Source organism: Eupeodes corollae, chromosome 1, assembly GCF_945859685.1.
Source record: "Eupeodes corollae chromosome 1, idEupCoro1.1, whole genome shotgun sequence".
NCBI lineage: Eukaryota > Metazoa > Arthropoda > Insecta > Diptera > Syrphidae > Eupeodes > Eupeodes corollae.
Window position 1 is genome coordinate 145661042 of NC_079147.1, and position 25463 is coordinate 145686504.

The 25463-nt window shown below is 36.7% G+C and overlaps 2 protein-coding genes across 3 annotated transcripts; one reads left to right on the forward strand and one right to left on the reverse strand.

Moving 5' to 3' along the window:
• Nucleotides 1-1189: 1189 nt before the first annotated feature.
• On the forward strand, nt 1190-11605 carry LOC129941077 (mitotic spindle assembly checkpoint protein MAD1). Of its 2 annotated transcripts, XM_056049620.1 has the most exons (3): nt 1194-1288; nt 1345-3157; nt 10898-11605. In XM_056049620.1, the coding sequence occupies exons 2-3, from the start codon at nt 1460-1462 to the stop codon at nt 11432-11434; spliced, it is 2235 nt and encodes a 744-aa protein (XP_055905595.1). In that variant the 5' UTR covers nt 1194-1288; nt 1345-1459; the 3' UTR covers nt 11435-11605. The 2 variants fall into 2 exon arrangements, with proteins under 2 accessions (XP_055905594.1, XP_055905595.1); XM_056049619.1 differs by having other exon boundaries at nt 1190-3157.
• Nucleotides 11606-15847: 4242 nt separating this feature from the next.
• Nucleotides 15848-23776, reverse strand: LOC129940883 (ATPase family AAA domain-containing protein 3A homolog). Its single transcript, XM_056049406.1, has 8 exons — nt 23426-23776; nt 23180-23334; nt 23008-23120; nt 22733-22939; nt 22396-22663; nt 21778-22334; nt 16714-16912; nt 15848-16645 (listed from the first exon to the last, which is right to left on the reverse strand). Exons 1-8 carry the CDS (start codon nt 23619-23621, stop codon nt 16577-16579), a joined length of 1764 nt encoding a protein of 587 aa, XP_055905381.1. The 5' UTR covers nt 23622-23776; the 3' UTR covers nt 15848-16576.
• Between the last annotated feature and the right edge of the window lie 1687 nt (nt 23777-25463).

Sequence of the window (25463 nt, forward strand, 5' to 3'; positions counted from 1 at the left end):
CTTTTCGGCCTTTAAGGCCATTTGTAGAGGTTGTTTAAATTTTAAAACTTTGTCTGCATATCATTTTAAATTTCTCAAGTCAATTTGAACCATGGAAAGATATGCAATCGAACAACGTGTTAAAGTAATTAGGACTTATTATGAAAATGGGTGTTTAATTTGAAATGCATATCGTGCGTTTCCGTCGATTGAATCGCCCAAATGTGTGTAAAATCCAAAAAATCGTAAAAGAATTTGGGTACCAGGTCTGTGAAAACACCGGTGCATGCTCATAACGCTCGTACTGCAGAAAATATTTCTGAAGAGTCGTCCAACTCAACTCGTCTTCGTGCCCAACGAGTGTAACTACCACGCTAGTCATTGATGAACATTTACCATTAAGACTTGAATTAATACGTTGGAAGGTGCAACTGACTCAAGAACTAAAGTATCTTGTCGTCAATGGTCAGAATGGTGGCAAGAAATGACAATAGTGGGTGGTCAATTTTTGAAGAAAATCATCTTCAGTGATGAGAAACATTTTCACATCAGTGGATTCGTCAATAAGAAGAATTGTCGCGTTTATAAAAACCAATGCACCCACAAAGAGTAATTGTAAATGATGGCCCATATTTTAAATTAAATTTCAATTTAATATTATATTATGACTCAGACAAAAATACGTTTCTGAACAAATAGCTGGAAATATGTTATTTATTAAAAAAAAAACATTTGTTGATAACTATTCAAATACCTACATATATGCCTCTTAAAAAACTTTAAATTGAAAATTTTAAAATAATCACTGTGTCAAATTGATTCTTGCTCGGTCGTGTAGGATAACTTTGACGCAATCGTGTATCTCCAGCTAAATATTAAAAAAAAAAAAAAAAAACAATGCCTAAAAATAGTCTTTATATCAATACATTTGTCTTATCTTAAGGGTTGTCCTTTTGTCTAAGTCTTCTTAAGAGATAAGTCGATTCTTGGTTCAACTCTCAATTTGTAAAACTGGCAAGAAATACACTTTTTGACACAAAAAACTAATTGACCAACCTAATTATTGCGAATTCAATTTTATTTGCTGATTAAGTAAAAACTTACTTGCGGAACAGACCCAACAATTCTTTTTTGAACACATGCATTCTGTTCGCAACTTAAACTCACTCATACCAACTTGAAGAAAAAATAATTAATTGTCAAACAGAAATATGCAAAAAACCAAAGCGGAGCCGAACCAAAGTTTGGACAAAAATTTCAATTTACGTTGCTTCTCGAAAGTTTTGTGTATCCAAAATTACTATCCAAAGTAAAAACTTACGAATATTCATTCTCACTGAAAGTGATAGTAAATGTTATTCAAAGTTTTAGTGTTAATGCATCAGTAAAAACTTTAAAAACTCGAGAATTCTAAACTTTTCCAGCATCCAGCAACAACCACAAAACACATTACACCGGCTGGATTCCAATTCGAAAGACCATGGAAGACATTAAGACAAATTTCGATAAGATTATGGCTCAATTCAATGACAGCGTAGCTCATGTTGCTCCAAAGAAGCTAAGTTTTGATTACACCAACGATTCTTTGAGTGAAACTTTGCCAAAAAAGCGTAAGCTCTCGAATAGCCTGAACAACTCTTTTGGCAAACCAGCCCTAAACGATAGTTCAAGTTCTGTACGAATTGCTAGTGCTGATACTTCTCTCAATGCATCTCTTCCACCCAGCCCATGGGAGAGCCGACGCATTCGTGCTGATTTGATCGAAGCCAAAGCTAGAATTGCCAAATTCAAGCAGGAAATCGAACGTCAGCACAAGATTCGTCAGGAAATGGAAACAATGTACGATAGCAAAGTACGTGAACTTACCAAACAATGTGATTACTCCTCGAACAAAGTCCAAGATTTGGAAAAGCATCTGACTGCAATGAGAAAAAGGGAACAACGTGCGAAGTCCGAGCTGACTGCCGCCAAGAACGAGCTCAACGAACAGAAGTTGTCCTACGAAGAGACCATTCATGAGTTGCAACGCACTAATGCTTCGATCGAAGAAAATGCTCGTCGCATGCAGCACGACTTGACCAATGAAATCAGCACCTATCGCCGGCACACCGAAAGGCTCGATTTGGAATTGGAACTTGTGTCTACAGAACTGCGAAGCGTCAATACTATTCTTGAAGATCAGAAGGAAAAAATCATGGCATACGACGAACTCGAGTTGAGTTTGGAGAAAGAAAGGCAGGCCAGCAGCGAAGCAAGATCTCGTGTAAAGCAGCTTGAATATGAGATATCTAACTATGCCGATTGGAAGGAGATCACCAAGAACACTCAAGCTCGTCTGGCGAGTATTCCAGACTTAGACAAGGAGATTGATCGGTTGAAAACAAATAACAAGAACTTACACGAAGTGTTGGGCGATAAGCTGCTCTTGGAGGAGCAAGTTCACGATCTGAAAAGTCGATTGGAAAAATACGAAAACTCTAAGAATGAGGCCGTTACATTGCAAGTGAAATTGACAAGCCTCGAGCAAGAGGTCAAGGAATGGGTTAAAGTGGCCCAAGATCATTGTCTTCCAAATACCCTTGTAAGTCCGATTGCCTTGCGTTCTCGCATCGAACAAATCCTTCAAAATGACATAGTTCTAGTTTCGGAAAAGAGTTCCAGCCAATGCGAGAAGAATTCAATTGAAACACGAATGCGCGATTTGCAACAACAAGTCGACACTTATACAAAGAACAATGAGAGTCTTAAGGCGGCCTTAAAACACCACAAAAGCATCCTGCTAAGGGTCCAAAAGAAACTGATGTTGGTGGCCAAGGAGCGCGATTGTTATAAGCAATTGCTGGAAAACTTCGAGAAAGATCTAACTATTTCGAATGCAGTCGAAGTGGCAAATCCCGAGTCGCAGCTGCGTTGTCGTTTGGATATGTTGGAGAAGACACTTGTTGCTTATAAGGATATGTGTGCAAATCTAGAGAAAGAATTATTTGCACAGAAATTGAATCCAGAAGTTTCACCTTCGTCATTGGATTGTGGATTGAATGAAAGCTATGAACATTTTAAAAAAGAAATTGAAAATCTACGCATGGAAAATGATAGATTAAAGAGACGTAAGGAGGAACTAGAATTGGAATTGGAGCACAGATGTCTCAAGGGTGACTTCAATATTGGAAAGTATAAGGTAAGTAAAACGACAATACATCTTTTTCATTGAGAATATTAAGTTTAGGTTTAAAGGGGTTCGTCATATCCAACTTTTCACTCTTTACATGTATCCATTTTGCTCCCAATGAAATGTTTTAGGACGTGGATTGATAGGAGATGATTTGGTGGAAGTTATAGGTCGTAGGTATCTCCATGAACTATTCGGAATTTGTTGACTAATTGATCTTATTGTTTTGTGGGGTTTTCGGGTGTTTTGCATTAAAAAAGCCTAAAGCTAAAACTTGAATTTTTAAGTCAAAGCTAAGTTTCGTGTGATTAAAGACAGATGGAATAACACCAACACCTGTTTAGTGACAAAACTAATTTGGCCTAATCTTAGCGCCAGGCGCTTAAAACAATTAATGTCTTTGAGTAGATTGCACATTAGCTACGTTATAGGTGTCCCATTTGACTTGGAGCCTCTGCAAATGATTTTTGTAGGAGTTGCATGGACGAGGAGAAGGAGGAGACAATCTCTCATTTTCTGTGCACATGCCCTGCCTTATCACAAAGACCACCTTGGAGACTAATACTTCAACGATACCAGCGATCTGAAAAATTCTGACATTATTTGTCTCCTACACTTCATTAATAGCTCCAATTGGTTCGACGAGTTTAGCTGATCAACTGATCCATGTGGTATCACAACGGATCATACTTTGGTGTGTGTTGGACTTGGCAACCAACAGCCACTTTAACCTATTATGTACAGAAAATCCTCAAATACAACTTCAACTAACATTATGTATCTTTTCGCTTACCAACAAATACAAAAAGCTGAAATCCATTTTCAAGTTTCTTGAAATTAAACCATGTGTTGAATCAGCTGCTCGTCAGATACCTTCATACCCCAGAATATCTTGGATTTCTTTTTTGGCATCTCAGCGATTTTTGATCAGCTGTTATCTTACACGTAAAACACTAACAAAAAGGTATCCGGATACTCTATCTGTCTGAGATTGAACGCAGCCAATTATTAGCACAGCAAGCTATTTAAACTTTGATGCAACATTTTGTGCCTTGGAAACACGCTATGTTGTTATTTTTTGTTGTCTAGTATATGCATATATTTACTATTAAACATAGTTAGTTTGATTAAAATAAGTTTTTCAGGTATAAAGAAAAAAATATTTAAGTAAGAAAACACCTTATTTCACCAGCACAAAATTATTGGCACAGTATGCTTGTCTTAAAATAATTATAGCTACAGTTCTGTCATCCAAATTAAAAACTGCAGTTACATTTATTCAAGAGGAAGTTTTGTTTGTGTGGATACTAGTTGATATTTAAAAAAAAAATTGTATTTTGCGAAAATAAAATAAAATTTATTAAAATGAGCCCAAAAAAGAAGAAAACCACCGCATCGGAAAGAAAAATAATTATTTACATGCATAGTCAAGGCAGGTCATATGCAGAAATTGGACAAGTTATGGCAGGAGCCGATACACAATTCGCGTTCTGCACCGTTTCAAAGGGGAATCTAACTTCAAAAGTCCAAAAGATTCCGGTCGTCCTCGGGTTTTGAATACTCATGAATGCAGCCGCATTGTACGGAAAGTGAAAGGTAAACCTAAAATTACATCAACTGAAATAGCTGCTGAAGTCAACTTAGAATTTAGTAAATCAGTTCATGATTATATGACGATAAGAAGAGTAATCCATGAAGCTGAATACAACGCACGTATTGAGTAAGCCAATGATTTCGCCAGTTTACCAGAAAAGACGTTTAGAATAATCCTTTCAGTTTAGAAGCAAGCCAAACGCTTTTTGGGATGATGTTCTCTTATCTGACGAAAGCAAGTTTAATGTTTTCGTTGTGATGGTCATACAAAAGTCTGGAACAAAAAAAATACGGAACTCCAAAAAATAACTTTCCACCTACAATAAAACACGGAGGTGGAGGAGTGATGGCATGGGGGTGCATGACTGTTGCGGGCGTGGGCGAACTTGTTCTTATCGACGGAATTATGGACAAGAAAGATTATATCAACATTTTGAAAGAAAACCTGAAAAAAGTGCTGAAAAGTTGAACTTAACAGACTCGTTCACTTTTCAACACGACAATGACCCGAAACATACGGCTTGCGACGTGCGTATGTGGTTGGCAAATAACATTGCTTCCACACCCACCACAATCCCAGGATCTCAATCCAATTGAGCATTTATGGGAAGAGTTGGATAGACGCGTAAAAAACGTTTGCATTGATAGAGGAATGGCAAAAAATTGGAGAAGAAACGACCAAAAATTTTGGAATTCTATGTCAAGGCGTTTGGATGCTGTTATAAAGCAAAAGCGCCTCTCTACTGAGTACTAATACTAACTTTTGTTTATTAAAATTACTCTGTTTAAAGATTTAATATATGGTGGCAATATTTTGTGCTTGAAGAATTAGATGTTTTGTTATTCATTATTTTTTTTCTTTAAATTTGGACAACTTATTTTAAATTAAACTAACTGCGTTTAATAGTATATATATGCATATACCAATCCAATACAAATTTTAAAATTGCGTGTTTCCAAGGCTTAAAATGTTGCTTCAAAGTTAAAAAAGCGCGCTGTGCCAATAATTAAGTACGGCACTGTAAATAAACAAACATGGAATGATTACTGAGTTAAAAGACAGACTTGACTGACTATAAAAGCCTATGTTTATATTGAGCAGCCGTTTGCATAACTATTAACCAAAAGTGTTTTGTAACACTGCACTTTTCAAATTCTTTTACTTGCCTTTCTTTGTTTCTTGGTGTTGCTTTATTATTGTTTCTAGTGTTTCTGAGTAAACAAGAAATATGCCACCGGACAATTTCAAGCGGAGGAAAGACCTTATAACCGAATTTATTTAATTGAAAATTTAGAATGAAACAACAACAACTTGTGTGTGCTACCACCAAGTTCATAGGCTGGAGTTATAGCTATTTCACGGGGACCAACCCGATCATCAGACTCCTTTAGTGCTGCTTAATCGCTTTTTATGTTCAATTTATTTAAATGAAAGAATGGTTGAGAGAGTCCAGCTTGACAGTTTAAGCTTTGCATTCCAAACTAGCCGTTCACCGTTGAAACAAAGTGGCAGCCAACTTATAATCTGGCTATATTGCGTCTCTCAACATTTTATATTTTTTTTCATGGCATTTTCAATGAACGACAAAAGCAGATTAAAAGTTTCTTCATTATATAATTTAAAAACTATGGTTTATCATTCGATTTTAGTTCTTTTGTCAAGAAAGCATCGTCACACATCTAACAACATTTCTTCATCGGATGAGATGAGAACAACAAATGAAAGAGAAGCGTCAAAAACACGCAACCGAAAAACATCCGAGTGTAATTGCCGAGTTTACAAGGAGAATTGAATCAGGATTTAGCGCTGTATAGACCTGGATCGGATCGAAATAGGATTACTCGATCCAATCCCACTTACCCTGGTTACAAGATGAGATCGAGGAATCGAATCGAATCGAATCGAATTGAGATTTCGATCCAGGTATATGGTGGCACTGAATCGAGGAATCGAATTCAAATGGAATCGAAATGGCATTTGGGTTTTATTTGTGTGCGTACTGCTACGTGAATAAATTTCAGATAAATTTCAAATTTTATAACAATGCTCTCAACATAAAGACGAGCGCCAAATTAAATACAGCTTAGAACCTAAAATACTCCATTTAAATGAAGTAATTTTGCTTAGAACAAACAAGAGGGAATAAACTTATCGCACGCACACAAGCAAAACCTCACACACCAATAAATCGATTCCCCGATTCGGGTTTACAAACAAATTTTCGATTCGATTCACCTCTTTCAGTGGGATTGGATCGAGTAATCCTATTTCGATCCGATCCAGGTCTATACGGCGCTAAATCCTGATTCAATTCGGATTCAATTCTCCTTGTAAACGCGGTAACTGTAAGAGGTGAATCGAATCGAAAATTTGTTTGTGACCCTGAATCAGGGAATCGAGCTATTGGTGTGTGAGGTTTTGATTGTGTACGTGCGATAAGTTTTTTCCCTTTTGTTTGTTCTAAGCAAAAAGACTCCATTTAAATGGAGTATTTTTGGTTCTAAAGCCTAGTACGCTGCTGATGCGAAACGAAATTTTTCGGTGGTCTCCAAGTGTAGAGCGAAATTAAAACGAAAACCACAACGGAAAAATATTTGTGTAGAGTTCTGTCAGCTGTGGAAAACAAAAAACAAAAACACCGAAAGTCACGAGTAAACAATTTTCAATTTTGATTTGTAAACAATTTTTTCCAATAAATAAATTAAACGTCAAAATTTCGCAAGCAATTAATATACCGGGCAATTAAATTGAGAACGAAAAGAGTGGAGAATTGTACTTAAAAATCTAGTACAGCTATCCACTAAAATGACACATTTCGTTGTTCAGCAGCGTACTGAAAAACGAAAAGCACAGCGAAATTTTTCGTTTATGATTTCGTCATGTCATTTTTGTATGGGAAATTTCGTTTCGCATCAGCAGCGTACTAGGCTTAAGCTGAATTTAATTTGGCGCTCGTCTTTGTGTTTAGAGCATTGTTATAAAATTTGAAATTTATTTGAAAGTTATTCACGTAGCAGTAGGCACACAAATAAAAACCAAATGTCATTTCGATTCCATTTGAATTCGATTCCTCGATTCAGTGCCACCATATACCTGGATCGAAATCCCAATTTGATTCGATTCCATTCCTCGATCTCACCTTGTAACCGGGGTAATTCTGCCTGTCTGACACTATGTGTCTACATGTGTTGTGACTATTCATGGTCATGACCCCTATTCCATTTTGTGTTGTAGAACGACAAACTTGAAACATTTGTGTTTGAAATTTTGAGCCGGTGATACTACCAAACGACATGCATCTCTCACGGTTGCCATTTGAAAAAAAGTTTGTTTTCAAATTTGAAAATAAAAATGACCAACATAATTCAAGTCAGGAAAATTTGTTTACACAGATTAATGAATTCATCAGATTTTGTTTAACATATTTTCCATATTATGCAGATGACAATTATTTTTTAATTAAGTAAAAATAAACTCATAAAATCCCTAACATACATATGTATTTTATTAAATTAGATTAACCTAAATACTGATGCAATGATTTATATTTTGACCAAGTTGATGTTTATGTTAGAACAATTAAAGTGATGATTCTCATCGGCTTTGTTGATCTTTTTGATGATTAAATGAAAACAGTTTTCATCTGATTTTTCCCAACGTTTCGACGGTGATTGCCGTCTTCTTCAGTGGATGTCTTTATTCACAAAAATGATAAAAGTGTTTATTTAATACATACGAATATTATGTAAAGCGTACAAGTATGACTTACATTGATTTAAAAATTACAAAAACATTAAAAAAACAATTTAAAAATTTAAAACAAATAAAATTTAAAGCGCTTCCGACTTTGAAGACTTGTCACTGTTAAATGTAAACTGTTGAATTGTTTGTGTCTGAAACTAAGGAACAGTAAACGGCGGATATGTTTTGAGTGTCTTGTTTGCGGTTCATATTATTTTTGTTATTTATTATGTGAAGTGTTTCTAATGTATAGCGTTTGGATGTATGTTTCTCCGTTGCAAGAATTTGGACTCCTTCAAAATCTGGTTGATGTCCTGTTTCGATGGTGTGGCATGCTAGTGCTGTCTTTTCCGGTTGTTTTTGGCGAATGTCTGATTTATGGTTAGCCATTCTTTGTCGAAGGAGTTGTTTAGTTGTGCCAATGTAACAGAGATTGCATGGTTCGTCCGGTTTTCCTTTGCAGATTATTTTGTAAACTACGCCTGAGCGGCGTTCCTTGTCCGTTTTCGTCTTTAGGAATGTAAATAAAGATGCAACTGTCTGGTTTGACTTATATGCTAAGTTCACGTCAGGGTTGTTTTTGGCGACAACTTCTTTGAAATTTTCCGAGAGTTTGGGAACATACACAACACTTTTATAAACACCATTCTTCTCTTCCGACTTATTTCCGGAAGAAACTTGATGTTTTTGACGAAGTATCAAGTTTATTATGATTTTTATCGGAAAGCTATTGTCAATGAGTATTTGTGTTACTTTTTTCTCATTGTCGGATTGGTATTTTGAGTCACTCAACGCAAAGACTTTATTTATGAGATTTGATGCTGTGTTCATACGTATGTGTTTGGCTTGATTAGATCGGAAATTGACAAGTCTTCCAGATGCCGTATACTTCTGATACCAGTCGAAAGATAGACGGTCGTTTTCCCGATAGATTTTAACGTCTAAGAATGTTATTGACCCACTTTCTTCCTTCTCTACGGTAAACTGGACCTTTTCGTTGAATTGGTTGAGGCATCGTAGTACATTATCAATTTCTTCTCTTTACATTGATGATATTTTCGCGATTGTTAAATTGATTGGATGTTGCACGATCCACAAGATTTCAATGGGTTCCTGACCCGTTGTTCTGTATAGTCCTCTATTGAATATATGATTGGGTTAGAAAACCGTAGGACGCTTTGTAGAACGATAATCTGCATTTGGTTCGTGTTATATTCTGTAACAATGATTCGACGTTTTAGCTGAGCACTCCTAACTTTGTCGGGCCAGATAAACTCTCTGTTGACGCTGTCAAAAACCTTCCAAACAACCGATGAACCGCAGGTAAAGTGTTGATCGATATTCAGCGCAATGCTCGATGACGATCCACAAGGTGTTGATATGATAAATGCAGGTTGATTCAATGTGATATCCTGCTTGTTCAGCATCAAGTGTTGCTTCGAGGTGTTTTTTAACTCGTTTTAAGACAATCTTTTCTATTAGTTCGACAACCGCTGGCAAAACACAAATCTAACCCAGTTTTCGCACTTCATAAGGTCTCATCTTTTTTGGAGCTTGACAATCCTTCAGAGGCATATGCTGCTTCTACGAGGGGTTGCAGCAATTCTAGCCCTACTGTTTTGTTGTTCTTTGTGTTCTGATCGCAGTACATATCTCTGTTTTCCTTACTGGAGATGGGGTGCGTAATGGGGAATTTGTTGCATCGGGCAACTCAGACGATGTCAGTCGAATACATTGTTTAAAACCAAAACGAAATGTTTCTCCCACTTTCAGCGGAACCAACTATATCTTTCATCGGGTTGTTATTTTCGTTCTAGCGAGCTTTTTGGTTATCATTTAAAGACTTCTGCTGCCGCACCTATTTGCGTCTTCTTCTGCTTCTTAAGCCAATGTGTCTTACGCTACGCTTAACCCCTTTCGTCTTCATGCAATATGACGATTCTTGCTCGTTTCTATATTCACACGAGCATTTGTTGAATAAGTTTTTTCTTGTCGCGTACTGCTGATTATTCTCATATGTTGTAAAAAGTGGTCTCTGAGTTGTTGGTGAATGGTAGGATCCTTTAACCTGTCCGTGTTAAGCTTCTGGGCATTCTGATGTTCAAATTTAGTCTCCAAACGGCAGCTGTGCGTAATCTAAGGGTTGCTACTATGAGATGGTGATCACTGGAAAGCCCCACGTCTATTTATGACAGCCAACAGACAGCTTCTAAAGCGTCGACTTAAAGCGAAGTGATCAATTTTCTTCATGGTTTCATTTGACGTGTTTGAGCCCTTCTATATCTTTGCTAACCATAGTTCTATTTTGTGATATCTCCTTTCTGCATAGCTATTAGATTGTTTAACCTAAATGATAATTAACTTTCTCCAATGAAATCATGTCATTAATCAAATTTATTTTTGTCTTAAACTAGGTCGTGCACTTATCAAACAATCCAGCAGCAGAAGCATATGAAAATGCTAATAATCGCTTGGAAAAATTACAAGCCGAAATCGAACGTCTCAAACGTCGCAATCAGAAATTAGAAGAAGACAAGGAAGATATAACTGGTCGTCTAAATGAAACATCAAATATGACAGTCAATATCAAAGAATTGAATACTCTTCGTGCTGAAAACGAATCGCTAAATAATAAGAACAAAAAAATGAAAGATTATTACCGTTCATTGAATTTAGAATTTCGTGAAGTATGCTACATGTTGTTTGGCTATAAAATCGATAGAATTATGAACAATAATAATTATAAAATATCCAGCATGTATGCTGAAACACCAGATGATTATCTAAATTTCAGACTCAATGATTCAGGTATTCTTGATATGTTGGAAACTCCATATTCGGTATCACTTAAAGAAATGATGCAGTCGCAGTTGGCTGCTCATAAATCGCTACCCGCATTCCTAAGTACATTGACGTTGGAACTATTTAACAAAGTTACCGTTGCTGATTAGATTTAATACTATCTCATAATATCATAATAATAAAAACAAAATCCGTAAATTTCATGTATGAACTTTAATTCGTAAGATATTATTTTTATTGATTGTCTACAGCTTGATGGGCAAATAAATTCAACTAAAAAAAAACAATGTATGGAATAAATTGTATGTTCAGCTAAACAATTTAAATGTTTTGTTTTTTAATTTAGGGACGTTAACGATGTCTTTTCAAGAATATGTTGAACTATTTACCCTTTTCTATGCTGCAACTTTCATAGTGATTCCCTGTTAAATATAAATGTATAATCAAATAGACCTTCTTACCTAAAAACAAAAATTGAGACCACTGAATTCAATCTAACTAACTCTTAATATAAATAATTATTATTCGAAATCGTCTCTCTATCACAAAAGTTGTCTTCCTGCTCTTCTGCGTCCGGCTCATTTCAATTTTTATATTTCTATCACATCTTAAAATTTGGTGATTTCTGTTAGTCTTGTTTTTTACTCTTTAAAATATGTATTTGTTCGGAAGTGGTTTTTCTATTGCCCCCTGGCTAGTTTCGTGCTCCAGGTTTATGGTCTAAAAGTTAATACAAGATGAACAGACATGTCGAATACATTTTTTCTTGATGTTTCACTTATTTCTGAATCTTTGTATATCTTCCTCCGTTCGATTTTTAAATGATATGATTTTTCGCAAGTAAGTTGGTATGTATTAAGTGGAATTGTAAGGACTTAAGTCGTTTCGTGATTGCAGTTAAGCCATGACTTACGCTAGCATTAAATGGTCAATTTAAAGGGTCAACTTGTTGACTCTCTGACGTCATAAAAAAAATTAAACTTTCTATGTCAACGCACCGTCAACTTTCACAGCGTCAATACTTAAAACGACTATCACATGCTTTGACAAAATATTGTTTATTTAAGCCAACGTTATTTTTATTTTTTCTTATTAGTGTGTGAAAGAATGTTAAAATTGGTACAATATAATCATATAACACAATTTGTATGCAGTTTTTAATTAGGTCTAAAAATAACGTAATTTTTACGGCAAAGAGTTGTTGACCGTAAGAAAGTTTCTAGGGAATAATTTTGTTAAATTAATGTTTTAGACCAAAAAAGTAACAAAATTCATAAGAACCTTGTATCCTCAAACTCATTTTGTTTTTTTTTTTAAATAACGGAAGGTAGCTTTTTGCGTTCTTAGGAAAAAGGGCATTGCAAAAAAAATTCTTTTTTTTAAGCAACAAATTTAAAAATTAATGTCTCCTTCTAGACTTAACTTGATTTAATAAAAAAAATTAAAGGATAATTCAAAATTAAGATTTTCTCAAAAATTCAAATAAAATTTGCATTTATTTCAGATCTCCAGACCTCCCTTCATATTTCCAGACCTCCCTTGATTTTTCTAGACCTCCCTTCAAATCTTCAGACACCCCTTGAAATCTCCAGACCTTCCTTGATATCTCCAGACCTCCTTTTATTTTTCTAGAACGCCATTGATATTTCCAGGCCTTTTCTAGGTTTACTTGATATTTACAGACCTCCCTTGAAATCTCCAGACCTCCCTTGAAACCTCCAGACCTACTTTGATATTTCCAGACCTCCCTTGATTTTTCTAGACCTCCCTTAAAATCTCCAGACATACCTTGAAATCTCCAGACCTCCCTTGATATTTCGAGACCTCACTTCATTTTTCTAGACCTCCCTTTAAATGTCTAGACCTCCCTTAAAATCTCCAGACCTCCTTTGAAATCTCCAGACCTCCTTTGATTTTTCTAGACCTCCCTTAATATTTACAGACCTCCATTGAAATTTCTAGACCTCCTTTGATATTTTTAGAACTCCCTTAAAATCTACAGACCTCCCTTGATTTTTCCAGACCTTCCTTGATATTTCCAGACCTCCCTTGAAATCTCCAGACCTCCTTTGAAATTTCCAGACCTCCCTTGAAATCTCCAGACCTCCATTGAAATCTCCAGACCTCCCTTGATATCTTCAGACCTCCCTTAATATTTACAGACCTTCCTTGATTTCTCTAGACCTCCCTTGAAATCTCCAGACCTCCCTTGATTTTTCTAGACCTCCCTTGATTTTTCTAGACCTCCCTTAATATTTACAGACCTTCCTTGATTTTTCTAGACCTCACTTGATTTTACAAAACCTCCTTTTATTTTTCTAGACCTCCCTTGATATTTCCAGACCTCCCTTGAAATCTCCAGACCTCCTTTGATTTTTCTAGACCTCCCTTAATATTTACAGACCTCCCTTGATATTTCTAGACCTCCCTTGATTTTTCTAGACCTCCCTTGATTTTTCTAGACCTCCTTTGATTTTTCTAGACCTCCCTTAATATTTACAGACCTTCCTTGATTTTTCTAGACCTCCCTTGAAATCTCCAGACCACTCTTGATTTTTCTAGACCTCCCTTGAAATCTCCAGACCTCCCTTGATTTTTCTAGACCTCCCTTAATATTTACAGACCTTCCTTGATTTTTCTAGACCTCACTTGATTTTACAAAACCTCCTTTTATTTTTCTAGACCTCCCTTGATATTTCCAGACCTCCCTTGAAATCTCCAGACCTCCTTTGATTTTTCTAGACCTCCCTTAATATTTACAGACCTCCCTTGATTTTTCTAGACCTCCCTTGATTTTTCTAGACCTCCCTTGATTTTTCTAGACCTCCTTTGATTTTTCCAGGTCTCCCTTGATATTTGCAGACCTCCCTTGAAATCTCCAGACCTCCCGTAATATCTCCAGACCTCCCGTAATATCTCCAGACCTCCCTTAATATTTACAGACCTTCCTTGATTTTTCTAGACCTCCCTTGATATTTCCAGACCACCCTTGAAATTTCTAGACCTCCTTTGATATTTTTAGACCTCCCTTAAAATCTACAGACCTCCCTTGATTTTTCCAGACCTTCCTTGATATTTCCAGACCTCCCTTGAAATCTCCAGACCTCTCTTGATATTTCCAGACCTCTCTTGATATTTCCAGACCTCTCTTGATATTTCCAGACCTCCCTTAATATTTACAGACCTCCCTTGATATTTCCAGATCTCCCTTGAAATTTCCAGACCACCTTTGATTTTTTCAGACCTCCTTTGATTTTTTCAGACCTCCCTCGATTTTTCTAGACCTCTCTTAAAATCTCCAGACCTCCTTTGAAATTTCCAGACCTCCCTTGAAATCTCCAGACCTCCCTTGAAATCTCCAGACCTCCCGTGATATCTCCAGACCTTCCTTGATATTTCCAGACCTCCCTTGAAATCTCCAGACCTCCTTTGATTTTTCTAGACCTCCCTTAATATTTACAGACCTTCCTTGATTTTTCTAGACCTCCCTTGAAATCTCCAGACCTCCCTTGATTTTTCTAGACCTCCTTTGATTTTTTCAGACCTCCTTTGATTTTTTCAGACCTCCCTCGATTTTTCTAGACCTCTCTTAAAATCTCCAGACCTCCTTTGAAATTTCCAGACCTCCCTTGAAATCTCCAGACCTCCCTTGAAATCTCCAGACCTCCCGTGATATCTCCAGACCTCCCTTAATATTTACAGACCTTCCTTGATTTTTCTAGACCTCTCTTGGTATTTCCAGACCTCCCTTAATTTTTCTAGACCTTCCTTGATTTTTCTAGACCTCCCTTGATATTTCCAGACCACCCTTGATTTTTCCAGACCTCCCTTGATATTTCCAGAATTCACTGAAATCTCCAGACCTCCCTTGATATCTTCAGACCTCCCTTAATATTTACAGACCTTCCTTGATTTCTCTAGACCTCCCTTGAAATCTCCAGATCTCCCTTGATTTTTCTAGACCTCCCTTGATTTTTCTAGACCTCCCTTGACTTTTCTAGACCTCCCTTAATATTTACAGACCTTCCTTGATTTTTCTAGACCTCACTTGATTTTACAAAACCTCCTTTTATTTTTCTAGACCTCCCTTGATATTTCCAGACCTCCCTTGAAATCTCCAGACCTCCTTTGATTTTTCTAGACCTCCCTTAATATTTACAGACCTTCCTTGATTTTTCTAGACCTCCCTTGAAATCTCCAGACCTCCCTTGATTTTTCTAGACCTCCTTTGATTTTTTTAGACCTCCTTTGATTTTTCTAGACCCCCCTTAATATTTACAGACCTTCCTTGATTTTTCTAGACCTCCCTTGATATCTTCAGACCTCCCTTAATATTTACAGACCTTCCTTGATTTTTCTAGACCTCCTTGAAATCTCCAGACCTCCCTTGATTTTTTTAGACCTCCCTTGAACTTTTCAGACCTCTTTAGCGATTTAAGATTCCCGATAGAGCCCGATAGGTTTTTTGGAGATCAGCTCAGGTATTTTGCCATCCTGTTCTACAAATTTGTATGATTTGACCCCAAACGTTGAGTGTATTTTTTTTAAAGAAACAAACCAGATTGTAAATATTATTTATAACAATATTATATTCTCCATACAATTACAATTTGTGTCTTATTTATTTTGAATGAATAAAATTAACAAATTATGTATATTTTATTTTATAAAATCATTAAGAAACCTAAAAATGTCAAATGGCAGTGGAAGTTTAATATAAATTTCCCCAAGGAATATGCCAAAATAAAATAAAAGATAGGAATGCGCCAACAATATTTCATACCTTTTTTTTCTTGTTTGTTTCAATATTTTTATTTACACTGAGCTTAAAAGAATAATAAGTCAATAAAAATTAATAATCCTTAAGCCAGTTTGATTTTGTTACAAACAAACTCTTAAAACCGATTCCCGATAAATTAAAAATGGTTTTCAGTCTCAAAAGTGTTATAAATCGGTATCAGCATTGCAGATGGATAAGTTTTAAAAGTAGTAAAAAATATAAAACTACCATCTTATTTAGCTATTTTGTTTGTATAGGAATCACTTCTGGTGTTGGCAGAAGACCTTCTTAATAACTATCGCAACGGTTTGTATGTGAAATGGGAAAGATAAACAATTTTATTGTTTAAATTTCTCATTTAAACATTAAGCGTTGTGATATTTTTGTTTACTATAAATAGAAACTAAATGAATGCATTCAGGTTAAAAAAAAAAAAAAAAAACAAACAGTTTTTCCCGTGAACTGAAATCTTAAGTCATAAAAAGAATTTTTAAGTGAGTTGTTATGACAATCATTGTGTTCCCTGGCCTCCGGTTATGGATTTGTGATCGCCTTTCTCTTGTTCTGACAGCCATGCCATCTAGTATGGAATTTTTAAATTTGATTTAGAAACATGTTAGGAGGGAATAAAATAAAATATAACTTTACCTTCTGTTTGTGTTGTTCTACTGCAGCCAAACAACGATCCATGACCATTTTCTCTGTTAAAATACCATTTTCGGAAGCATACACAGCGGCTTGCCATGAAACACCTAGTTTGGAAATTTCACGACCAGACATTCCTGAACAAAGTTTAGCCATCTTCGAACATGCAGCACCATAATCAAATTGCTCGAGCTTGAAACGTCTTTAGAAAACATAACATTAGTTACTTTTTTTACTTTGATTGGGATAAACTTAATCTACGGATAGGGCTAGTGAAAATGACAGTTTTTGGGACGATGTCTTACGCAAGAAGTGCTTACATTCAAATAAAAAAAAGTTTTTAAGACATAAGGGGTGCGGTGAGTGGGTAGATAAAAGATGTGAGTATTTCTCATGCCACGATGGAACTCAAAGTCAAATCGAATGAAATGTCTTTGGACGCTTTCAATTCTTCAAATGTGTACGCTTTGGTAAAGGGAAGTCGTTCGTCACAAATCTGATAGGCCCATATCAGTGTGGAAAGTCCACCATTGACCAAATAGCCAGAACTTTGAAAAAAAAACCAAGAAATTAAAATATATACCCTTAATCTCTTAATCCGGAAAAGTTCTCACTGATGCTTTTCATGTCAAAAAAGGTTTTACACAAAGCGAGCACAGTCATGCGACTTCTTTAACATCGTTCTGGAAAGAATTGTGTAAAACTCAATTATCAACACTAGGGCCCAATCTTCCAAAGGCCTGTCCAATTATTCGGATACCCTGATTATATTGACATAATTGGAAGTTCAAAACGTGAAGTCAGTAGCGCGTTTTTGGGCATTGCGACGGAAGCTGAAAGGTGGGTTTAGTGGGCAATGAGGGAAATACAGAGATATGCTGTCATCAAGAAGGGACATTTAAGAAGGGCGTCATGAATAAAACGTCACCATGGACAACTATAACTTTGAAGTAGTTTGGGATTTTTTTCTAAATTCAGACAAAGACACGACCGCTGAAATCAAACAGATAATAACTCTTGCAAATCGCTGCTTCTTTGGAATAAGAGGGCAATTGAGTAGTAAAGACCTCTCTAGAGCAACTAATAATACCATCCATAGGACACTCGCAATCCCGTTTCTCATTTATGGAGATAAGACTTATCAAGGCAAGATGAGAACGTTTAGGATGCTTGGAGAGTAAAATTTGTCCGGTTATTTTTGGTCCTATCTTCATCGATGGAGAGTGGAGGAGAAGATACAACGACCAACTGTACCGGCTGTGCAACGAAACTGACAACGAATAAAAGTCCAACGATTCAGATGGCTGGGTCATGTAGAGCAAATGAACATCATCGCTCCAGCCCGGAAGGTCTCCGAATCTAATCCTGAGGGACGGCGCAGTAGAGGAAGACCGCGACTCAGGTGGCGGTCAAAGATACTGAGTTGGCTTAATACCGATGTTGGTTGAGGCCCACGTCTGTCCCGAACTGTAGCTCCACCTTCAGTAAATAAGTAAGTGGTAAGGTAAGGCCCATACTTGAGAGTCGTATTTAAGGAGGGGACGGACGAAAGAATAGGTAGGAATTGAAAAATTCCTTTGACCAACGTTTTACAAAACTCAGTTGGCTTTAAGTATTATACCATCTATATGAGCATGGAAATTAAGCTTTCGGGCACATAAAAGGACCTAAGTGGCTAACTTGTGGTACGCTAGAGGTAGCAAAAAAAATTATAGGATAATGCGCTAGCATTTTATACGAAGCTTTCTAGGTTAGAAGAAATCTATTGCAACAAAATCGGTTTAAAGCCGAGAGTAGAAAGCTTAAAGAGTATAAGTCATGGCAAAGACTTTGCTAAAGTCAGTTGTGATTACGTCAAATTCGTTTTATTTTTCAAGCGCCAAGGGCGTAAACGACATATAATTCCACAAGGTTGGTAGTTGTGGACTCACAGATCTGAAAACCAAGTTACACTGTGGAAAGTGAAAGGTTGGCAAAGGAAACTTAAAATACCGTACATGATGCCTTCAAATAATTTTTTAAATATGGATCAGTTTGGAAATTGGGCGAGAGTTTGTATCTTCGCGGCCTTTTTGTGATAGATAAATTTAAATTAGTGAGGGAAGCAAATAGTGAAGCTGTCAACTTTTTAAAAATATAACAGGTAGACCATCAGACCTATGTGAGAATTTATCATTCGTTTGAATTATATTTGATCAAATAAGAGTGATTTGTTTGAGAAAGATAAAAAACCGAGGCATAAATATGGCACATATTTAAAATAAAAAAGGATCTGACCTGGCACAAAAAGAGTCATCAGTTGAAAATGTGTTAGAGATAGTTTGCAGACCATTCAAAATTCATTATTACGAGGGAAAGAGGTGGAGTAACCATCTGATTCTCCTTTGTAGTTAACTAACTGATCAGCCTGCCTATGTATAAGCGGATCACTTCGCACGACCCCGTCTGCAGCACTGGACACCTTGCTCTACCTTACTTGCCATATTTAGCAAACAAATAACTGCAAGCTCGGCTATTCGCCTCAATGCTTCGTCGCAGTGGACTAACAACAACATTGGCCACTCCGTAATTCTAAGGTACTTAGAATCAATTCCAAAGCACACAGACTACACCATCCCCCAACTACAATTCGACAGGAATTTCCAGATTTCTATACCTACCAGATCTTTTTGGGAGGAAAAGACATTCTTGGAGGATGAGTCAATCCATTTTTACACAGATGGCTCAAAAACCAAAGAAGGGGTTGGTGGTGGTGTGTACTCTGAACGACTGAAATTAAGTCTCTCATTCCGCCTTCCCAATCATTGTAGCGTGTTCCAGGCGGAACTTTTGGCGATTAAGGAAGTCTTGTCTTGGCTCAAAGAAAACGTGATATCAACATCTGATATCCGTATTTTCTCCGACAGCCAGGCCGCTATCAAATCTCTGGACTCTGTCTCTACAAACTCTATAACAGTCCATAACTGTCGAGCATCTCTAATGGAGATGGCGCAACAGTTTAATATTCACCTTTGCTGGGTGCCGGGCCATAGAGACATTCCAGGTAACTGTAAGGCAGATGAACTCGGCAGCAACTGTACAGTACAGAACATCCTACCACGTTTGGCAAGTACTGGCATACCAATCGCTACTTGTAAACTGCTACTAATGCAAGACGCTGCGAGGAGAGCAGGCACCAGGTGGACCAACATCACCACGTGTCAAGCTACAAAAAACATCTGGCCAACACTGGATTTAAAACGTTCAAGGTGCTTGATCTCTCTAAGCAGATCGCATATAAGCTCGATAATAGGTGTCATAACCGGACACTGTCTAATAGGAAAGCACGAGACTAGGCGTATTCTCAAATGACTTTTGCAGAAGCTGTATGGACGAGGAAGAGGAAGAAACGGTTCCTCATCTTCTCTGCACATGCCCTGCTCTAGCTCGAAAACGCAAAAATTACCTAGGAGAATTCTTCTTTAACGATCTAAATCATATCAGTATAATCAGCCTCTCACGTTTCGTAAGGGACTCTAACTGGTTCCATTGAGCTTAGGAGGAAGCCTCAAGATTCATGTGGTATCACAATGGTGTCCGTTTCCATCTTGGACAGCCACTATAACCTAACCTAACCTAACTAACTGATAAATTAATTTTTGATTTTATTCAAGGGGTTATTAATACCTTTGTCATGTTAACTTTTAAACACAGTTTTTTGAATCCTATCTAAAAGACTTAAACTTGTTTTAGGGGTACCTGTCCAGTATGGGTGTAATATTCAAGTCTTGGACGATTGAAGGCTTACAGGGCTTACAAGGGGTCTTGCACCGTCGTGATCATTCCATAAGAGGTGATCTACCGAATACTCAAAGTTGATTTGTTTCCTGGGTGCAAGTGCCACCCATGGATAGTGACATCGGGTTTGGGTTAGTTTTGAGTTTTTGAAGCAATAAATTCTACACGGTTCACAATTTCCCATTGGACAATGCTGTCGAGATCAGAATTTAATGAGCTTTTCATACCCTGAAGTTGAAGCTCCACATCCGAAGGACGAGGATGTGAATATAGAAACGAACATGATAATCTGAGACAAATGGATTAGAAGTAGCTTATGAATATAAGAGAGTGGCAGGCAAAACAAAACCATTGGGAACACCAACATTTATTTTATGAGTTTCAGAAACCATCTAATACAATGTGTATTGAAAGGTAATTTCTAATTTAACCAAGCAGAGATCCGTCAATACCAAAACTACGCATTACGAAGCTTCGTTTACGGTTTTAAGTAATGAAGGAGTCATGTCACTCAATAGCAACCTCGAATTAACAGCATACTGTGCTGCAAACAAATTGGCTAACAAAAGGAGTGTCATTGGAAACGAGCGTAGGAACCGACGATGTGCATGGACATTGTAGTATTTTTTGCCATAATTTCTGGTCATGTTAAATTTTGATTCGTCGAATATGACCGTTGCAGGTCATTCTAGCTGGTTTGAACTTATTCAGGCTTTCCTCAGTAAGGTTGGCTTTGTTAATCCAGAAACATCTTTGATGCAAGCAACCTCTTTTCAGCTCGAATCAAACCAAGAGTTTTCTTCTTCTTGGGTTTGATTATTTATACCCTTTTCTGGATAAAATTTGTCATCCCCCAAAGAATAAAATTTGTAACCATATCTGCGCTAGAATCCACGGCACTATCGAGGAAGCATAGAGACCAGTTCCTGAAGAAGTAGTTGAGACTGTCCCAGTGGGCTTTCTCATATTGCCAAACGGTTAACGTGTGAGTTTTTTTTTGCATAAGAAATTTGAAGATAGAACAATGGACTGATGTACCGTAAGGCCCTAATACACTAAATGCGTATTTATTAAGGTCAGAGTTAAGAAACAAGTCTATGGTGTTGGTGGATTGACCTACATATTCAAGAATTCGAGTTGTGTTGTCTGGCCATAAAAGCAAAGCCAAGAAAAATTGTGTACAGTGAAATCCCCCACAGTGACGATTTCAGTGTTAGGATCATTTTTAACATTATGGATTGGATATGGAGTAAGAAGTTAAATAAATTCATAATTTCACTAACTACTTACTTTGCTCCTTGAGATGCTGGTTCAAGTACAAACTTATCAAAGTACAATCGAAGTAATCTCTCCCGCTCCTCCAATCCAGGCAAATTAAACTCAACCATCTCATCCAATCGATCATTGATAGCATAATCAAATTGTTCGGGTGTGTTACTTGCTAGCACAAGCATAAACTTTGGATTCTGTTCAGAAGTTCTGTATAAGAATGCATTCAGAGCTGATCTCAAATCTTCAGAGATTTTTTCCGAAGAACGTTTTCGTAGAAAAGCATCAGCTTCATCAACGAACAACAACAAACCACGTCGACTGGTATTTGCCCAATCGAATACTTTGTGAATTGCCGTGACTCCTTCTTTTCCCATTGGAGCAACATCACCGCCAGTCATGATTGCGTAGTCCATTCCTGAGTGTTGAGCTAATTTTTTGGCAAACATCGTTTTACCGGTTCCCGGAGGTCCGTGCATAAGAATGTTGCGATATAGACCGCGATTTTGTCGTGTGTTCTTCGTGGCAATGGCAATGTCTCTTAGGCGTTCTTCCAATATCGGATTCAAAACAACACCCTTTAAAAAAAATTACATTCGTACATGAGTCTCAAAAAATGAAAAAGATTCAAAGATTTACCTGTAGAGCGTCAGCTGGTTGAGATTTCAATCGTTTGAGGTATTGTAGTGGATTTTTGAGGGCGTCTGCTAAAGCAAATCGTGATGTCTCGCCGACCAAATTTGGTTTCCCAATTCGAGCTTCAATGTATCGCGAAATAACACCGGTTCCTCCTTTAGCTGAATAGACACCAAGGGCGACCAACGAGAGACCTCCAGCTGCCGTCAAAACTTTGTCCCAATCAGTGAGCATAGCCTCGAATCCAGCGCCAATAACTGTACCAGCAGTTCTAAGTAAAAAAACATTTAAACAAAACTTAGAAAAATGTTTTCTTGAAAAAAATGTCAACAACATTTACTTGATTCCCTCAAGAACGGTGACTCGATGCTCCTGAGCTTTAAGCCGAATTTGTTCGAGATTAATGTCACGATTCTCTCTGTCAACCTTAGCTTTGGTTCTCATCTCATGTTCGAGAAGCTTAAGACGGTTCTTTTCCTTCATTTCAATTTCATGTTGGATAGTTTGGCGACGCATAGCTTCTTGGCGGGCTACGCTTTCTTCTTGTCTAAAAGAGATATCAATTAATTAATTAATTTTGTTCTTCTTCGATAGTTGGAAGTTGTGTTAGCCTACTTTTTAAGGTTTTCTTCTTGTACTCTTTGTTGCTGCGTCAATTGGTCCTCATAGCGTCTTCTTGATAGCTGATCTTGATATTGAGCTCTTTGCTGTTGTTGCTTTGTCTCTTCCTAAAGGATTGAAGCATTTGGTTTTGTTTCTATTTATTTTGTAATTTAATTCAACTTACAATCAAAGTTTTTCGGCGTTCTTCGTGATCAACGCGCTTCTGTTCGGCTTTTGCCTGCTCAATGTGCGCTTCATACTCTTTCACTTTAGCCAAGTACTCTTGTTGTCGAGTGCTCTCTTGCATCTTAGACAGATCCAAAGCTTCTCTAGCATGTTCTTTAATAGAAAAGTAAATCAATCAGAATATGTAGCTATAATAACTTGATCTCATGATTGCATAATCAATTGTGGGTATGTAAAAACTCACTGGATTGTTCCAAGGTCTTGGCAGCTTCTGCGGCCCTTTCCAAAGCAGAAGAATCAAATCGATACGCCTCCATAGCTTTCTTTTCGGCTTTGGTTAAACCAGGATCACCAGTAGCCTGTCCTGCGGTTCCTACATTTGGATCACCAGCTACATTCGCTGCCGCTTGTGGATGATTTCTTCCCAAAATCCAGGACATTTTGTTTAAGTTTTTTTTATTTTAATAGATGACTCAATGAAATTAAAAGACGAATGATGAAATTTTCAAATAAGAATCTAGAAGACTTTAATCAGCAGCTCCCAACAGCGATTCGCGTGAAAAACGTGCATGTAAATGTAATTTGGATTTGGATGATTGTGACTTTGACGGTTACGGACAATTTTTGACATTATTTTCTATTTTTTAATCAAAGATTTACATGAGTGAATTTTGGGAATAGATTGTTAATTTATATATTCACAATGGTATTTGTTATATTCAACCACAATGGATTGTGGTCAGAGTAGGAAAGGGGGCAACATCAGTTGTTAAATTTTAAAACAGCTGATAATAGGGAAAAGATATACAATTTGTTCGCTACAGTTCTGACTCCTTAGGATTACCTTTGAAGAATTCTTAAGGCTGAACTTTTCTTTACCGCATAACGAATTATTGCAGAAGGTGTTTTCTTTTAATTTAATGCATTTGTGTATCACAATTTAAGAGTGAGGGAAAATTTATTTTTATTTTAAATTAATTTTAAAGCTCACCTTTTTACATGAAATACACACAAAAATGTTTCATTTTGACATTTCTTCCCTGTTATTGTTTCAGTGTTGCCATAATTAATTTTGTTTTGTGGATATTATGAAACTTTTTTTTTGATTTTACTTTCAAACTATGCATACATTTTAAGAAAATTCCATTATATTCACGGTAAGTGCTTTTTAAATAGAACAAAAAAGAGACTGCATGTATTTTAATATTCAAATGAGAAAGAAACTTTGCATATAACCAAACTCGAATTTACCCCAAATCCTATAGTATCGTGTACAGTGACTCAAAATCAAAACACAAAAACTGTCCAAAGACTTATGGATGTTGATATGTGAAAATAAGTCAATTTCTTACACTAACTGCGTTCAGGAGAGGCATTTTCAGAATTTTCATAACACAAATATTCAAACTGCTGTCCCAATATCCAATTACGAAACGTATTTATGTTCGTAAATTGAAAATTTGTATGAAACTGCAATAGGGTTTGAATACTACAACAGAAACTTCATTGTATTTACATGTGTTTCAGATATCTTTATTTGTGATACTAAGGCTAGGCGCGCACATGCAACTTTTAGTTTCAAAACTGTTTGGTTTCTAAACTGAGCACTATATACTTATATGAGAGTCCTCGCACATACGGAAACCATTCTGTCACCTATTCGAACAACTTTTTAGTTTTTGTTTTGACACAAACTAGACGATCACCTCGAACCAATTCCTTAGTTTATGTCACAAGGAATTATAGGTAACTGCGCGGACATTCAACTAAAGTCGTTGAATAATTTTCTGTAAGTGCAAGAGAGAGACAATTTAATCAATAACTTTCGGAGTCGCTTATGTGCGCGATGTTTGGGTTACTAACAATCGAAGTATTTCGTATAGAAAAAGTTGCATGTGCGTGCCTAGCCTTATAGTCTTTGGTTCGTTTATAAAAATTGAAAAACTTTTCCACCGTTACTGAGTTTCAAAGATTCAAACCTAAACCAAGTAGCTTACGTAGCTGGCCTGATTGAGGTCCTTAATTTATGTTCATCATAATCTCATAAAATACTTTTAAGAGTCAATCAGTATGTAGATAACAAAATATGAATATAATAAACTTGTCAAATTGTTCCTGGCTTGGTCCTTTATTTTTGGAAGAATCGAACAGTTTCAAATGGACGTGATCTAAATGGATCGTCGTGTATGGCCTGCTTAAGAAAAATATTGCAATAAGGCGAAAATGCTGTAGTAAAGGTGAACATGTTTGTTTTCACTATAATCTCCAATCGATTTCCAATA